The 17918-nt window shown below is 39.4% G+C and overlaps 1 protein-coding gene across 2 annotated transcripts in view; it reads right to left on the reverse strand.

Moving 5' to 3' along the window:
• The window catches only part of FBN1 (fibrillin 1), a 145090-nt gene that overhangs the window by 90402 nt on the left and 36770 nt on the right, over positions 1-17918 (reverse strand). For both annotated transcript variants that reach the window (XR_004242873.1, XM_032123291.1), the window contains exon 7: positions 2207-2404. Coding sequence is in view for 1 of the 2 variants with exons in the window: in XM_032123291.1 (XP_031979182.1) it covers positions 2207-2404 (198 nt within the window). In the remaining variant the exon portion in view is untranslated. The remainder of the gene's footprint in view (positions 1-2206; positions 2405-17918) is intronic.

The following is a 17918-nucleotide window of genomic DNA, read 5'->3' on the forward strand; positions in this document are numbered from 1 at the left end:
TTCAATGCACGGACACAAGCTGAAGGAGATGATGCCTCCAAACCTCCCTTTTTAAATCCCAGAGAGACAGCTGTAATGTGTCTTGAAGCCTGAAAAGTGAAGTATTATGTATGTACAAAAGGCTAAGAGGCAATTTTCCTGGGAGCCACAAGGAGGAAGTTTCAGGAATGCCATGGGGCATATCTGCAGCACACGGCAAAGCATTATGCAAAGATCCCTGGGTGAACCAATCCAGGTCTGGGGAGCAGCAGCAGCAGCAGAGCAGAGCTGTCCCTGAGGGAACCACTGTGCTGGGAGGTCAAAGAACCAGCACAGCCTCAGCAGCCTTGACTCAACCACACTGCTGCTGGGACTTCAGCTACAGCAATGGGCTGTGCTTTAGTAACAGTCATCAGCCAGACTTCATGGCACTGTACTGACTTAAAAAAACCTCAAAAACTAAAAAAAACAAAAGTCAGGCTTCTGAGTCATGATGTCTGTTTCAAAATTCCACCTTTTGGTTTAATTTTTCTTCTTTGTATCTTTAAAAATCTAGCCTGTGATATTAATTTAACTTTCAGCCAAAGTCAAACTCTGGGCAGTGATATTCTATTTACTTTTGAAAATAACCTTGCCCTCACTTCTGCTTTATTTTTTCTGACTTCTCCACACAATAATAATGATTCCTTTTTCTCCTCAGAGAACCTGGATTTTATTTAACCTGTTTTCCTTTATTTAGATTGAATAGGGATGTGAAATCCCTGAAATGTCTTCAGTCTGAATGGATGTTATGTGATTTCAAAAGAATTTAGTACAATTGCTTGAAAAATAAAGCTAATATGTGATTCCATAAAAGATCTGTTGAAATTACAAACACAATACTTACGAAGAGAAAACTGGAAAATACAAGTCAAATGTACAGGGCCAAAACTGTTCTGGCACCAGACAGAGATCGGCATCAATGTAGCTGTTTGCTAAGAAATGTGCAGTAAGCAGAAGTATCCTTATTCCAAACTGCACAAACCCATTAGAGAGTTCACTGTAGCTTTTCCCTGACACAAACAAGAGGGATATAACTAGATGTGGCATAAGTGCAGGGGTGTGGGCCACATATTTATGTACATAGGCTTTCGAAAGTGTCCAGAACCTCAGTTCACAGATTTCTGCACAATTTAGTCTTGACCTTTACAGAAAGAGGGGGAACAAAATCACTGAGGTCAAAATATGGGCACATCATGCAATGCACACAACCATGTCCATCTTGAAGTTCATCATGTCTGTCTGCAGGCACCAACCACGACTTGGCCTGTGACAGAGGGTATCTACATTTTTAATATAATGGAATGCCTTGAAGTCCCTTCATAGGAATTTCATGATTATATAAAATCACTCACTGATTTATAATCTTTATCTTCCCTATTTTCAAAAATATTGTAAATTATTAGAAAATGTTAGACAGATTGAAATAAACTGGCCCCAAAGATATGGCGCTGGGAACGTATAATCCACATCAGTTTAATACATAGTTGCCCCTGTTAACTTTCTCCTGTTTCCTGCCAGACATCCAGACAATAAAAGAATTTATACAGCTGGAAGTATTAGACTAAAAGCCAAAAGCAGTGTAAGGACTTTCTATGGTAAGGCATGCTCTGAAAGAAGTAAGCAACATCTGGGTGGATTTTATGATTTGAAACAAATGCAAATGCATTTCCAAACTTGTATAAAATATATAATAGGGCATTACAAATGGCACGACAGGCACTTTTCTCCAGGTCAAAGCAATATAGCTCAAGAGATAAGACATCCAAGATGAATCCAAATTAAACAACTTTTAGCTGAAAAATCCCACACCAGATGAATGGGGCAGTACTGCCATAGATTGATTTTTGCATGTTTTGAGTGCTCTCTGAAACAAAACAAATTCCTCCACAGAATGATCGAGTGGTATACTTAAAAACACCATTACAGAACCAAGGGAAAGGGCTGCTGGCAGTGAAAAATTCATTAAGATGCTGGCTGCTCCCACATGACCTGAGTTACTAATGTACTCACTTGAACATCAGGCACTCACTGAATCATGAAGTAATGCATCTGACAGTGTTTTTCCATTCTTCACACATATAGCTGAGAATGGCTTAGGACAGGTTATTCACAGCAGTGTAACTCAATTAAGATTAATCCAGTAACAATTTCAGCAGCTTTTGGGGAAGCTTTGCTGCTAACTTACCTTGACAGGCTCCCGTTCGAATGTTTGGAATGAAGCCTCGGCGGCAGGGATGCGGCTGGGCAGGACACATTTCACAGGGATGGCCCCACGCTCTCCCAACAGTTGCACAGCACAGGGTTTTTGTGCAGACAATTCCACTGAGCTGGCCCTGGCACATCTGGTTGGTTACCAGAGTGAAGCAAGGGCCCGTCCTGTAATCTGCACCAAAAACAGGAAACCTGATCAGAATCACAATAAAAATACACAACAAACCTCACAATAAAGCAAAACAACAGCACATTAAGGCAATTCTCTTTCACACAAATTGCCCACCAACCCAACAATTTATGCCAGAAGTGGTCTACAGAGAATGTTTTTTCTCTCTCTTTAATTCAAATCCACTGAAAATATAAACTGCGACTATTTTACCAGGAATATTACATCTGTAGGTGCCCTTTGCTGCTTCATTTAATGACTCATAATATTCTTTCCAGGGTCTTTTCATCAGTTTATTTTAAATATGCAGCCTATTATTTAAAAGAATACTGATAAAAGAGTTAGGATATGTTTATTTCCACAAGTTGGATGGTTGTTCTCAAACGAGGCTCAAGGGAAGCAAATACAGTCTGCAGGAAGTTTTTTGAGGACAGTTTTCACTGCTCTTCAGGCATATGCTGTACCAGATATGTGGGCAAGCTTTGCCTACAGCTGCATGGAGGGCATGTGGAACACATCGGCTTTGATTTGTTTATGGTAGGACAGGCCACTTAGCCAACAGACAGAATCAAACTGAGATGTTAATGAAACACCAGTAGGCTTCATTTTGTTCCATCCTCCAAGGGCAAAAGCCAAACAGTGGTACTGCCAACTCCTGCTGTCTCCTGTACATCCGGGGTGCACACTCCAGTTCATTCTTCACAAGCAACTCTAAAATGCTTTTTTGTTATGGTGCACCAGGACAGAGTCCAGCATCCTGTAAGCACAGCCAGCAAATTATGAACCTGTTGTTTGTTTGTACTGAAGAAGTTACCAGATACCTCAGCCAAAGTCACTAAGCAATCCACACTGCCTTAGAGTCATGACATTATAAATTCCTCCAATTTTCACGCCACATCTGAACTTTGTTAACAATAATATGTTTTCACTACATCATTGTTAAAAAGTGTGAAATAGGGCAGAAGCGAGAATAGACATCTTTCCCATCTGCTCTATCTCCCCACACCAGATGCACCCTGAAGCCGATCATTTAATTAATCTTCATCCAACCCAGAGATGCTGTGTCCACATGCTGTAATTCTGATAATTAATCAAGCCATTCTGATACAATTAATAAAATGGCTTACAGAAATTCTGTAAGGCAAACAATAATGCTATATTGCTACTGTTATCTTCACAATTAACATGATGATATCAGAAAGGATATCGAGTTACATCAAAGGACCTTTCTCTGATGAACTTGTACTAAATGACACTAAATACCATTTACTCTTCATTAACCCTGTATCACTCTGATAATCGCAGTTCTATCTTTTGCCTGTTTAACACACCTATAATCACTCAGATAATCTCTTTTCCTTTTAAAATACTGGATCATCAACGATTTTCTTTCAGCCTCTGGAAATTTGTCTTGTATTTCCAGATCTGTGGAGAATTAACGTGTGAGAACCCAAAAGCTGTTTTCAGGCTCTGTGGTTAGCTGGACTAGCTGTACAAAAACACGTAAATCCAATTCCTGCTATTTAATTTCAGCCTGAAAGGCTATCAGATTTCAAGTACAAAATCCCTGTCCTATCCCCTCCAAACAGTTCAGCTACATTTACTGAACACTTCTCCCACCCTTCTCTAGCAATTCCATCAGCCTCATCATGAAACTAATCATAATCTCTGATAACATCTTTCTTGCCCTTGATTACCTAATTCCTTATCATCATCTTAACTTTCTTTGGCTTGGTATTTCTTATTCTGTCCCTTCATTTCCCATATTAATTTTCTACACTACAGCTTCTACCAAGTTTTTCACTATTTTAAAGCTTTTTTGTAATTGCTTCAATTTTCTCAGTTCAACAGGCTTGTTTTGCTTTTGTTAAAACCTACATTGCCTTCTTTCTCACTGTAGAAATGCAGCTTTGGAAGCATGCAGTACAAACCCAAATATTACCAGCTTCATCTTATTCCTTCAACACAGAAATTAAAATAAATAAGTCATGACCCGTTATACCTATCAATTAAAAAAAATTATTTCCCAGATCGATTTCTCATCTTTGATCAAAGTAAGACTTTGTGCTTTACTCTATGCAAAACTCCCAATGTTGTAACCCCAAATACTAAAACAAGAGACAACAATTTCTTTAGAAATGCCATAGTCTTGTGTTGGCAACAGGAAATCTTCCGAGTACCTCCCCAGAATGAAACTCCTCATTGTAGAGTGTCCCTCTGCCATTTATATACAGATGGGTTAAAAAGGACTCATTCTGTTCTCTGTCGCAGTGAGAGCACGCGGCAGACAGCAGTGAATAACCCATCTTGTGTTTTATGGTAGGATATGAATGGATCAGCATTTACAATTGTTTGCTTTCAAGCTATAAATGACTTAGCAGTGGCTAATATGCCTTAGAAATATGGTGAACCCAATGAAATTAACTTCATAATCATGCAAATCTTTCCACAAGGTCTCAGTAACAAGATGTGGGTTAAATATGCACTCAAAACCAAGCAAGTCTGGCTCCTATTTGTTATTATTCAAGTTCATAACACTTTAGTATGGAGAATTACAGAGTATTTTCACCTAATATTTTGCCTTGATAAATTTTATTCTTAATACTCAGTTTTCTTCTAAATACAGCTTTCCTTCTACTTTCTCAAATACAGTCTTCCACATTTTCACAAGATTTTCTTTTCTGGTCTTAATGGAAAATTCTAGAAGTCAGAAAATGCATATGAAAAAGATAATTTGAATGTACACACCAGCCTAAGGCCACAGAGAAATCCACACACCAATCCATTTTTTATACAGAGGCCAAATAAAAAGAGCTTTAAAATTGAAGTGTTTGAAATAGTGCGTTTAAGATTTTTTTATTTATTACAAGATGAAGGCCTAAGAGAAGAAAGTGTGATTCTACTAACACTTTGGCAAAATGAAAAGAGGATATGAGCTAAAAACCCCAATCCTTGTTTTGTATCAACAAAGGTTCCTTACACATTCATGTCATTTGTGATTACTCAAAGTACTTCAATAAGGAAAGCTCAAACACAAGGTACCAGTGATCAGTCAGGAGCTGGAAAGAGAGAAATAGGGAAAATATAGCCGGAAAACCTATTATGCAATTTGTATGGGTTGTTTTTTCCTTTTCTTAGGGATAACTTCAATTTAACTGAAGAATGAAGCTTGAAATTATTTTAGCAAAATGATTTTTTTTAAATGTGCAACTGGTAATTCCAATCTTTTAAGTCACTTCTAATGAAAATTTCAGCACATGCAAGCAGCCTTCAGTAAGGCAGTAGCCACCATTACCTAACAACTTTATCTGCTTCTTTACAAACTTCTTAGTTATTTTGATAAGGAATAACACCACAAGGAGCTTCAGACAACTCAGAAGATGGTAGAAATGGTAAAAGCACACTAAGTTCATATATTGTCAGAAAGAGCAGGAGGGCAATAGAATGGCACCAGTTTACACCATGCAACAATGCAGCTTATTAATTCCACAGGAAAGAATCAAGTTGCATTTTGATCTAGAGCTCATTCCTGTTTCAGTCAGAACCATCAAATAATTTTAGTTATCTTCTCAAAAGATCCTTTATATCCCTAAAAGCAGCAGAGAGGCTGCTGAAATATGTAGTCTTGGCAGGCTGTGATCAAAACCAAGCACAGCAATAAATAACGATAATTATTTCAAGTAATTCTGGACAGCACCGAAGAGACTACAAGCACCAGGATAGTGCAAGACTTCTGACACCAGACACACATCTTAAGCCCCCTGTTCACAATAACTTCTGCTTGGTTTCAAGCACAATATAGTTTTTAATGTAAAAATAAAGTTTAAAAACATTGTGAATGAATGGAACCTGGATTACACAATTATGCTAGTGCAAGGATGCTGGATGAAATTTGGTCCCTCTTCCCTCTAGGATTCACTATAAATCTCCTGTCTTGATGTTTCAAATTAACAGCCTGATTTTGCAAACGGATAACCACCTGTTAAGGGAGGTTGACAGACTCCTTCACCTCTCTTAAAATAAATAAAAACTGAATGGGTGCAAAGGATGAGACTGCAGCAAGCCATGATCAAGACCTCATTACAGGAAGCAGGAAAATGCCATCTCTTGCCATCACAGAAAAATGGATAATGATAAAATGAGCGGTGTTTTTCCAGCTCTCTGCACACGGCATGCACAGCTCACACGGTACCTCGGGATGCAGCACGGTCTGAGCAGCAAACCCAGTCCCTCCCAGCTGTTAGCACCTCACAGGGGGAAAATCTGGCATGAACCCCCAAATCCAGCCAAGACTGCTGTGCAGCTGAAACCCCCCTTGGCAACACAAACCAGCAACTTCCCCTTTCCTGAGTACAGGGGGAAAGGGAAAGAAAGGAATATTCCATTATCATACAAATAATGAAAGAAAGGTCAGAAAGCACTCTAAGGCAAGTGAAGTGCCTTAATGCTGATCATTAGTCCAACTATTTTCCTGCCTAGCAGCACTTTTGTTTCTGCTGCTCGGAGAGTTGCTTGGGTTTTTACACCAGCTGGGGATAAAAGAGGGACATTGGAAGAGAGACTGCACAGGGCAGAAACATCCTCTCATCTCTGCACAGCTGCTCAGCACTGCCCAGGTGTGACCCACTGCACTTGGCAGCCTGTGCCACTGCTCAGCCACACGTCAGGAAAGGGATGCTCCTTTGGAGCCGGATCTCACACAGCCAAAGAATATACAAACTATACTGTCAATGGAAAAACCCAGCATCCATCACTGTACGTTTCACTGTACTTCAGTCATTTCACTCTATTCAGAGAAGGCAGCAATACATTTGGAGGTGATGGAGAAAACCATAATGTGCCTCATTTCAGAAGGCAGGATGTGCTGTGTCTGAAATGAGAATTTTTGCAGTAAAATTCAAAGAATTGCACAGAGTCTTGGCGCTGACAGAAGAGAACAGCATGACCAAGCTCACTGTAGTAGTGAGCACCACCATAGCATATAGGGAGCTACAGAACACAGAGGTTTAGCACTTCAGGCTTAATTTCAAAATCAAAGTGATTCTAGGTATTTTCAGACATACTAAAATCTCCTGATAAGGACAGAGAGAACCAACAGAAGGCTCTACATACATACACCTCATATAAAACTAATGCAAACCTCTGTGTGTCACCGTACAAAGGAAATAGGGAAGAGCAGTGAGCTTGTAACTCCATCTTCACTTGCAAAATGGCCCTGTCAGTTGCTTGTAGACTTGAAATAATATTGATCATGAAATGGTATTTCGCATACAAGACCTTATGACTTTTAACTGCTGGCCAGAAAAGTGAATGACCATGCTCAGGGATGACCATGGGATAACTATCATTTACTTCCATCTTTTCTAATGGGGGACACGTCTCACATCTCAATCCACAGACTGAATCAAGACCAGACCCCAACACATTCCCAAGTTAGCTCAATAAACTGACTTCCAACTATTTAAAAACGCAGACACAATAATGCTCTGTCCACAGGTGACACTGAAAGGCCAGTTGATAAATGCATCCAATCACAACACACTTTTCTTTCCACACAGGCCATTTCCTTAAATAATTACTCACTGTCAAGCACTCCCTGTCCTCTCCTCCCCCCAGCCAGACACCATTACTCACCCCAGTCAGATCCCAATGTGTCATCATTGGAAAGTACATGGCAAAGATATCAGAGGGTGTTCAGAAGAAAAGAAAACAAAACTCTGTAAATATTTAAAAACTTATTTCCTATGATGTCTGACACTTCTCACCAATGAGGTTTGGTAGGTTTGGATGTGGTATGTGAAGAAATTATCACCATGCCACTTCTGTCTGCTCCCTTCCAGTGCCAGAGATGGTTTCACATATAAGCAAGACCATTTCCCAGCTGCTTCAGCACACAGTGCAGCACTGAGCTCAAACAGCTGAGATTTAACACTGGCTAGTGCTAAGATGTCACTGGAACTAGGGACTCGGAGTGCAACCATTCAGGCACTGTTTCTGGCAGGGATATAAACCTGGCAGCAGAAATGTCTCAAAATACTACAGCTGTGCTGCGGACAACCACCAAGTTGCTTCTTGTTATTTTCACAAGAGTAAAGAACATCCATGGAAGCAGTATCTAACACTGGTACCATAACTCTGTATGCTGTATTAGGCAGCCAAAAAGTTAGTTACTGCCTCATATAAATTCCAGCCCCAAGAATATTACCCTTTAATTCATGAATCTGATGACCCTATTCCTTCATGTCTTCCTCACCTTTGCTTGTTGCAAATTGTTCTCATATATTGACTTGCTGGCACACTTCAGCCTAAATTTATTTTCCATTCCGTAAGCTGCTTCACAAATCCATTTCTGCACAGATGATCTGTTTAACACGTCTATCTAGCAAATATTACCTAGTCTTCCTAGGATACTGGTTAAAGAACAGGACTTTGAATTAATAGCTTACTAATAATATGAGACTAACATTATCACTTACATTTGATGCACAGAACAATTCAGGCTATTTTATAACATATGTTGGCAATCTATTTTCCAGAACAAATATACAACTATTTTCATGCCAATTTTGTTCATGCAACTGACCCAGTTCTCAAAGTCTGTAACTGAAAAGTAATAACATTACAGTAATAAAATAAAAAAAATAGTGTTCAGAAATTATTATTACAGAATTGGAGTGATTTGTTGCACACATTTTAATCCAACACGCAGACTAAGCATTTCACCAAAATCAAAGCCTTAGCTCTGTTGTTCCCAATTATGTGCGGCAGCAATCCAAATACAGAAAATTGTTACCACATTTTATTCTATTCCATGATGAAGAAAACAGTAAGCAATGCAGCTAAATGTAGAATAACTTCTCATTTCTGAATAGTCAGTTACCTGACACACACTAGTCTACCCTACTTTGCTGTATAAGCTGCAAAGGACCCTGTCTTTGTAGATTTTAATTTTTCCAATTTCTTTCACAGGCTAGCAACAATTAAATAAAATTCTGACTTAATTTTCATCTCCCTTTTTGCTAAAAAGTGACTAGCTTTGGTGACATATTTATTGTCAAGACCAGATGATTATTAAGGAGAATGAATTCTACTACAGAACTGTGCAAGTTTCACTTAAAAAGAACAAGTTGGCTGAAGTTTATTACTATTTTTTAAAAAGTGTTCTTAGGAGTGCCACGTTATAGAAACTCTCTTTACATACCACAAAATATTAACTATTAACTAGCAAGGTAAAGACAAACCTAGTAGACGAGCTCTGGGTATTTTTTTTCCTCTTTGGCTCCAAAATACACTGACTAAAGTAACTTCGGCTATCCAAAAGTAGTGCAAACTGTGTAAGAAAAATAGATCCTAATGCCTTACAGAATATTACATAGAGTGACATCCAAAGAGAGGGAAAATGCTTTCAGACAATGCAATGCGTACGATTTAAAGAGATACCTCTCACATTTACCAAGGAGATGGAGTGGTACAATACACTAGAAATAACTTTTTCTTTTCTAAAATATAAATGCTCCTCTGCAGAGCCATGAAACAGAATGCAGTTGCAGAGCACTGGAATGAAACTCAGTCCAGAACTGAAAATGGGTTATAAATAAAAACGGGAGATGAGAGGGAGAGAGGGAACCAACTTCCAGTGCTCCAGCTCAGTGAGACACAGCAGGAGTAAACACACAGCAGAAATGGGGAGAAGTCGATTTACTTTCAGTGTGGGAAGGCAGTAAATGTAATAATGATGGTTTGGGTGTTGTAATGGTATGTTAATGATACCTACACAAATAGCTTTTGTGGTCCTAACAGATCTCTGAACTTCTGAAGTCCTGGCAGCTCTTTTACAAGGTAATTAGAACAATCAGTATCTTACTCCTTTATAACAGGAATCATCAAGCTTGTCTGAAGCAAGCTCCCTCTTTTCCATAATCCAAAAAGACCAGTACTCCTGAGAAATTGTAACAGTGGAAAATTTCCACTGAATGAAAGGAAGGGGCAAACAGATTGTATCCCTGTAAAGACTCTTCTCCATATAGCAGACAGCTCCCTGGCCAAATTTCTTCAACCACTCAGGTTTTTGTATTCTCATATACATGTATTTTCGTGATATGATTTTAGCAATGACAGACTTGATATGATGTAAATAAAGATTTTTTTTTTTTACTAGCCTAAAGACTTCGGAATAACTAATACTGTTCTTCTTGAGCAAGGCTGTAACATAGAATTTTATATTTTATACAGCCAGCTAAAAAGACATGAAAAATATCAGAAAAACAGTGACAACACAGAGTATTTGATTTTTAGAGAAATATTTTAACAATTATTTCATTTCGTGGCTGCACAATAACCCACCAAAAAATCTCAGGAAGTGTTAAAAATGTAAGTCAATAATGTACAAAAATTGCTTCAGACATTAATACCTCACCTCTAACTCCATGGTGAAACACATCAACTACTTAATTGAAATACCATGCAACCCTCTGTGTTACAGGATCAGATTCCCTCCTCAATGAAACTGTGGCATCACTCTGTGTGTACACCAGTGTAATCATGACCAGAATCTGGATCATTTTGCATAACCACATATATGGGATTTGCATTAAGACTGTGGTCCAAAAATAAACACAGCAATAACGTGCACTATTTAACTCTGAATAAGTCTAAGGTATCTCTGTTGAAATATTACAGAATACATGCCATAACTCTAGAATTCACATGTATTCAATTTCTATTACTAGAAGTAAAAAACCAAGAAGGTAAATTATCCAATCTTGATTCACAAGTTTTCAACTAAGCAAGTGTAATTTTATTAAATATATATTATACCCACCAATACGAAGTACATGAGATGCTAATACATGTGTTTCATTACTCATATTATTTCTTTAAGGTCTTCTGTCATTCCTGTCTTCATTGACCACTTGGTTGAAGGAATCTTCTCTTTGCTTAGCACTAATGGGTAAATGTCCCCCAGAGTCAGTTAATGACTGGCCTCAAGTGACTGAGGACCATCACATCTTTAATCTAAGATTATAGAAACTATTTATGACAATTGTCAATTAAACTCTTTGTAAAACCACATCAAAAGTCTGATTTTCCCAAGCAGTGAGAGAGCACAGAATAGTAAGTATCTTAAAACGGGAAGGAGGGCGAGAGGAAAGGATACTAATCCACACACAATTCTCAAACTTGGGGTCAAGTTCTCTTCTTACTTGCATGCAGCAGGAGAGAAGACCAAAAGGTCTTTACTGACTCCTGTTAGTGATATGATGAAGAGCACTTTTTGGGTCTTAAGGTATTTGTCAAGAACAACTGCAAGTCCCTCTAAAAGACTTTGAATTACCATGAATACTCTAGATAAATATGGGAAAGGTTTTGTGCCTTTACTGAAAGTGTAAGCAACTCCACATTCTTAGCATACTGTTTAACATTTCTTAAGTTTTTAATAGCATCTGGGCTGATGCCTTTGGCCTTTCCTTACCCATCACACTTGCTCTGTATACATTATTTTAGTCTAACAGATATTGTGGCTAACAAATCTATTTTTACCTCAGCACTGGAAACTGGCATCTCTTCTATTTGTTGAAGAGAATGTCAGGTCCTAAGATTTCATTTGCCTCCACATGTGGGACAAATCATTAAAACTTGGAAACAGTCACCGGCCTGAGTGTCTTTAACAGAAACATCCAAGATCTAAGACTACAATCCTTACAGGTTTTTGTTTCCTCCCTGTTAGATAGAACTGCTTGGTTTTGTTGGTGCCAAGACCTGACATTCAGCATGAAGCCCAGGTCCCAGTTACATCACCGACTTTGATGAGAAAATGATCATTCAGTGGGGGAATCCCATTGCCTGTGACTGCATGAACACCCCTCACATAGAAAACAGACAGTGTTGGGGGGTGTCAGGGAAGAGAGAGACCCACCCAGATGCAGAGGCCTCTTGTCAAAAGCTGGGCCATAGTGGTTCCACTGAAAGGGACACACTCCAACTGTATTTTACTAATTATGTGCTTATGAGGAATAGCATCAGAATCCTGGAAACTGTCATGTGCACTGAATGGTCCACTACACTGATCATCATTTTGAATCATTTCTCATCACTTATTTTAGAAAACAAGGTTCCTCTCACCTTCATGCTGCATAAATCCCATCAAAGCTGATCTTTTTTTTTCCCATGACAATCACTGAAATTTGTCTGTGTAAATGCACACAAGATCTGGGACTAATGGTTTCAAATAATGGAGCTCATAAAGTGGTGCTCCAGAACACACATGAGAGCCAGTGAGAACTAGATAAGTAATTTTCAGTTGGGGGATGTGGGAGAAAGGAATCAGGGGTTCAGCAAACAAGCCAGGTATCTATGAATAAGTAACTAGCATACTGAGGGGAACAAACAAGCTCTGGCCTGTTTTTTGTATGCTACCACACACTAATGCTGATTTCATACTAAAATGGGAGAGCCCAGTTGAAGAAGGCAGATGGTTATACATGTACATTATTTGCTCATACTTGCACTTCTTTTATCCTCTTCCATTCGGGGTACAACAGATGCATGCTGAAGTTTTGTTACACCCTGGCTACACAGAGATGCTCCAAAAGATAAGCAAATACTCAACATAATAGGAATCACTCAGATTTAGGTCAGCAAACTGCAAGCCTCACTAACTCCCAACACAGGAGTACTTAACCTTTGCATAACACTGGAGCGTTAGCCTGTCATGCGACCCGAGCCTCCCTTCCTGAGCTTACACCGCAGCGCCCTGCACAGCCTGGCATAGCTACGCATCGCTGCTAATGCCTCGTGATGGATGAGTACCACCAGAAGCTAAAACACATGAAAATTAGAGAGCCACAGACAACAGACGTCCTTTAAACACATTTTCCATTCTTAAAAATCATTAAAATGCCTTGAATTTAAGTACAGATTTTGTAAATTTAACTATGTTATTTTTCGATAAAATAATAATTCATGTAAAATTTACAAAGCCCTTACAGGCTTTGCTTCTGTTTACAGATAAAAGTATCCGCAGAAACTGCTGCTGATCCAGATGCCTGTCTAATACTTAATACTTCACAGCCTTGCAAAATGCTGTGTATTAAAGGCTGGAAACTGCTTTTTGGCCTACTTTCTACACTGACATACTGAAAAGGAGGGAGAGTCTTGTGGTTGAGACACTTGGCTGGGACTGAGATGACCTGGGTTCAGTTTCAGACTCTGCTACAGACTCCCAGTACGTCCTTACACAAGTGACTTAATCTCCCTGTATATTAGCTCCCCACGTGGAACGTGGGGCTGCCAATACCTCTGGATGCTGGTGGGGCTTTTTCCTCTTCAGACTACACAGCCTTTGGGACACAGACTTACGTTTTCTGAATGATAAAGGGAGCCTCAAGCTGAGTTCAGGCCTCTTGGCATTACTCTAATAAAATGAGAAAAGATCTTTCATGTAAAGTTTTTTTGTGTTATGATTCTTCAAGGTTTTATGGTTGGTTGGGTTTGGGTTTTTTTCTCTTTTGGAGTGGGGACTGTTCTAGGGTTTTATGGGGGTTTTATAATGTTCAATTAATTGTCAGTTTCTAGTAAAAGACGAGAGGAACTTGTTCCTGAGATTTTCTGTGCTGGGCAAGTGCAACAGCAGCAGAACACATTCCACAGAGGAACTCATGCACAGTCAATTAGGTCGTCTAATTAATTTTCCAACTCAATAGATGCTATGAACTTTTTTTTTCCCCAGAAATATATCTATACACATGTGTAAAAGCAACCCAAAAATTTTTTAAATCTTAGAGGAGAAGGACTGATGATATTCACTTGAAGGGAATGGGCTACTACATGGGAAAAATGCCCTCTCACATGGGATTTATATTTCTGTCATGAAGGGAGAAAACACATATGGGGAGGATAGGAGTATTTTCCCATTGACAAGGTTGTGTAGCTACCATTAGGGACTGACTTGTTAATCAGTACTTAGAGTCATTTATGATATTAGGCTACCCCCGTAATTAGAGAGAATGAAAACATGTGGAGAGAAAGAGACACATTTAAAAAACAGGTTTGACTCAAACAGGGACAAAAAGTATAGATATTTACAGGGGGGCTAACCACATATTACATCAGGTATGCCACAGCATGTAACAACATATCTGTTTCTGTAGTCCTAACTCAGACAAAATTTCAATTAGCATCACCCAGAACTGTGTCTGAATAAGGACTCTGGAACAAAGATTGAAACAAGCAGGAGAAGAATGGCCAGAGAATTCTCTGCCTTCTCTCACAGGGTCTTCAGCAGCAAATTCTCAACTGCCATGAATTTTCCTGCACTTCCTTTCCCATCATTGTGATACCCAAAAGTCCTTATTCCACACTAACATAATGAAGTGTTTGTGGGACTAGAGTTATAATTGTGATGTCTGGATTAAAACAGTGAGTTGTGACATTTCTAAGAGTCCTAAGGGAGACAACAGTGAATTACAGAGAATACACAGATACTTGATAATCCACAATTATGGGAAAAAAGGCACAGAAGCACAACAAAGTGCTTCATTTGGAGTTTTACTATGGGTGTTTCCATGGGAGCATAGACTAGATTTACAAACTTATAAAAAATATCCATAGTAAATAAGAAATGATAAATATAACAGTTTCTCCAACCTGTAACACGAATCTGTGTTCTGTTAGTAACTGTTTCAAACAATGTGGCTGCTAGGTCAGATGAACAGACAGGAGAGAGACAGCAAGCTCTGGAAAAGATACATACTGCTTGTAGGTAGGGGAAAGCCAGAGCAAAAAACCTTCAGGGAACAAGTGTAAAGGAAACAAGGATACAAAGAAGCAAAACAGCAAAAGAGCAGAGGGACGAAAAACAGGAAGGCAGCAAAGACGGATGGATCAAAGCAAATGTAAGAAATGAGTGGGAGGCACAGAGACAAGAGATAAACAGTGGGAGCCAGCAGACACCATGTGTGCGAAGGGGAGAAAAGGAAAGGGAAGGGAAGGGAAGGGAGGAAAGGGCTGGCCAGCCCGGGAGCTTCACCAGCCGACCAGGAGAGGGAAGTTTGCCAGGAGAGGCCAGCCAACTAACTAGGTAAAAATGAGGGCCAGAGAGCCAGCTAGGAGAGAGCAGCCAGCCAGCCAAAGCCATCCAGGAGAGGAATCCGTGTATGGAGCAGGGTGGGCGCAATCCCAGCTGCAGCCAGGAGCCGGGTGAGCTGCAGCAAGCACCACGCCTTGCAGGGAGAACTGGAAGCAGCAGTGCTCAGCCCCATGCTCCAAGAACAGCAGTGAGCAAGAAGCAAAAAGACACCTGAGAACATCCCAGCAAAAGGATGTGCATCTCACTGAAACATCTGGTTATGCACTCTGAAATACTATCCACTAGAAACATTGGGTGGCCAAATATGAATAAACAATGACTACACAAATTGCAGATATTAACCATCCATTTTCCCAAAAGGCACTTTCCTCACATTTGTAGAGCTAATATCCATGTTTGTTTCATACTTTGACACTAAAGCTGACAAAGTACAAATTATGTACCCCAATATTATTTACATAGTTCAATATCACAATCCTAAATCAGGAAAAACAAACACCAGGCCAGTGATAAACGAGAATATGAGTTAAAAAAGGGGTTACAAACCACATGAAGAATGGCGTAATCTAGCAGTGACAACATGCTGCTTATCTGTTCATTTAGGCAGCTCTTATCTATCCATCTCAAAGAAATAAAATTAACTATATTGACTAAGAAAAACATTTGAAGCTGTTGCTAAAGAATTTCTACTAGATAGTAAATACTTGTGCTATCTTCTGAAATATTGTTTACACTAAAAGAACAATAACTGAACGATTGAGTGGATCAGAATAAACCATGACAAGGTCTGTGTTCCTACAGAGCTAAAATTTATTTTAAAAAAAAGAGCAGTAAGGTGTGTATATATATATAATTATTTCTGAGAAGAACAAGCTTCATTTCACAGTCAAAACAGACTGTCAAGTGCATCCTGTTAATTTTTTTCTCCCCAAAAAGTCTTCCCAGTGTAACTCCACACCATACAAAGCAGGTACTTAAATTAACAGGTGGTCCTGTCAAGGAATCAGGACTCAGAGAAAGATCAGAAGTGAGGTAATCCAGGTGTAGGCAGTGTCTCAATGCTTGCCTTACCTTTCTGGATATAGGACCTGCTCCACACCACCAAAACTCCGGAGCATGTTTTTCCTTTTATCTTCACTGGGCTTTGAATGAAGTATTAAGCCATCAGGAAGCCAGTGATCCATTAAACTCCATTACCCCCAAACCAAAAGAGATTCACAGCTGAGACAGATGATACTTCAGGTATTAAAAGACATGTTCTGCTTGGGGCCAAGTGCAAGAGAGCAGTACATGCCAGGCAGGACCTTGAGGTCCCCACAACTGGCAAGAGGAGAGAGGGGAAGGGAAGCAGGAGGGAAGAGGGAGCACCCTTCTACTGCTGGGGAGCAGTGAAGAGTTAAGAGGGGGAAGCATACGAGGTACAGCATAATGCAGCTTAAAGTTCCTCTGTGGGAGCTCTGGCATCTGTCTAAGCTGCAAGGTTTAGCAGTTGCAGTGCCAATTCAAACTTGTACCTAAAAATATAGGAAATATTTTCTTTCAATCTTCAGTAGAATGGGTACATTTAGCAATCTAGGTGGTCATCAATACATATGTGATTGACTTCCAGCAATGTTGGTGGAACAAGAGACTGTTCTGCATGGTGTCTAAAGTTTCAGCTGCTTCTAAACCAGCACTGTGGGAAAACTTCTAGGTGGCTTTAAAAAAATTATTGTAAAACAGTAGAAAGCTCATAATTTAAGACACTTCAGTGGAAGAGAAAACTTCCTCCTGATTATCAGAAATATTTTGCACTATCTCCAAAAGGCAAGTAGGATTTCCTCCAGAAATAATGTCTTTTAACCACATCATTCTTGTCAGGAAAGGGTCTGAATATCTGTTTTAATAATTAAGTTTCAGGTTTCAGCTACACTTGTGATAAATAACATTCACAGGAGAAAAATGTTTTTAGAGCATCAAATAGTTCAGTCTTATAAAATAAAATAAGCTTGTGGTGGTTAAACTACCCTTACATAAGAACATTTTATTAGTGTGTGAATATACTATAAGCTTAAGTTATAAAGATATTTAGCCCACACGTTCAAAATGAGAGAACCACTGGATTGGAACTCTTGCCTGGCAGCATGCTGATCTCTTTCTTTCTCCCACTTCATTTCATTAGAAACTGGATCAGCAACTTTTAAACAGCTGATTAAAAGCCCTGTTCACAGAAGTGATCTTGGTTATTTTTCACATGAGCATCAGGCTGCCCCTCTGCAGGGCAGCAATTCTGCTGACAGACTGTGATCCCATTCTGCTTTGGAAGAGGTGTGGAGAACCACTGGCATCTGCACCTCTGCGTCAACATCCCACCACTGCAAACCACACACAATGCTGGCTGCTTGAATAAAACCAACAAACATAAAAAAAAGACACAAGGACATCATCTCA

This window comes from Corvus moneduloides, chromosome 13 (genome assembly GCF_009650955.1).
Source record: "Corvus moneduloides isolate bCorMon1 chromosome 13, bCorMon1.pri, whole genome shotgun sequence".
NCBI lineage: Eukaryota > Metazoa > Chordata > Aves > Passeriformes > Corvidae > Corvus > Corvus moneduloides.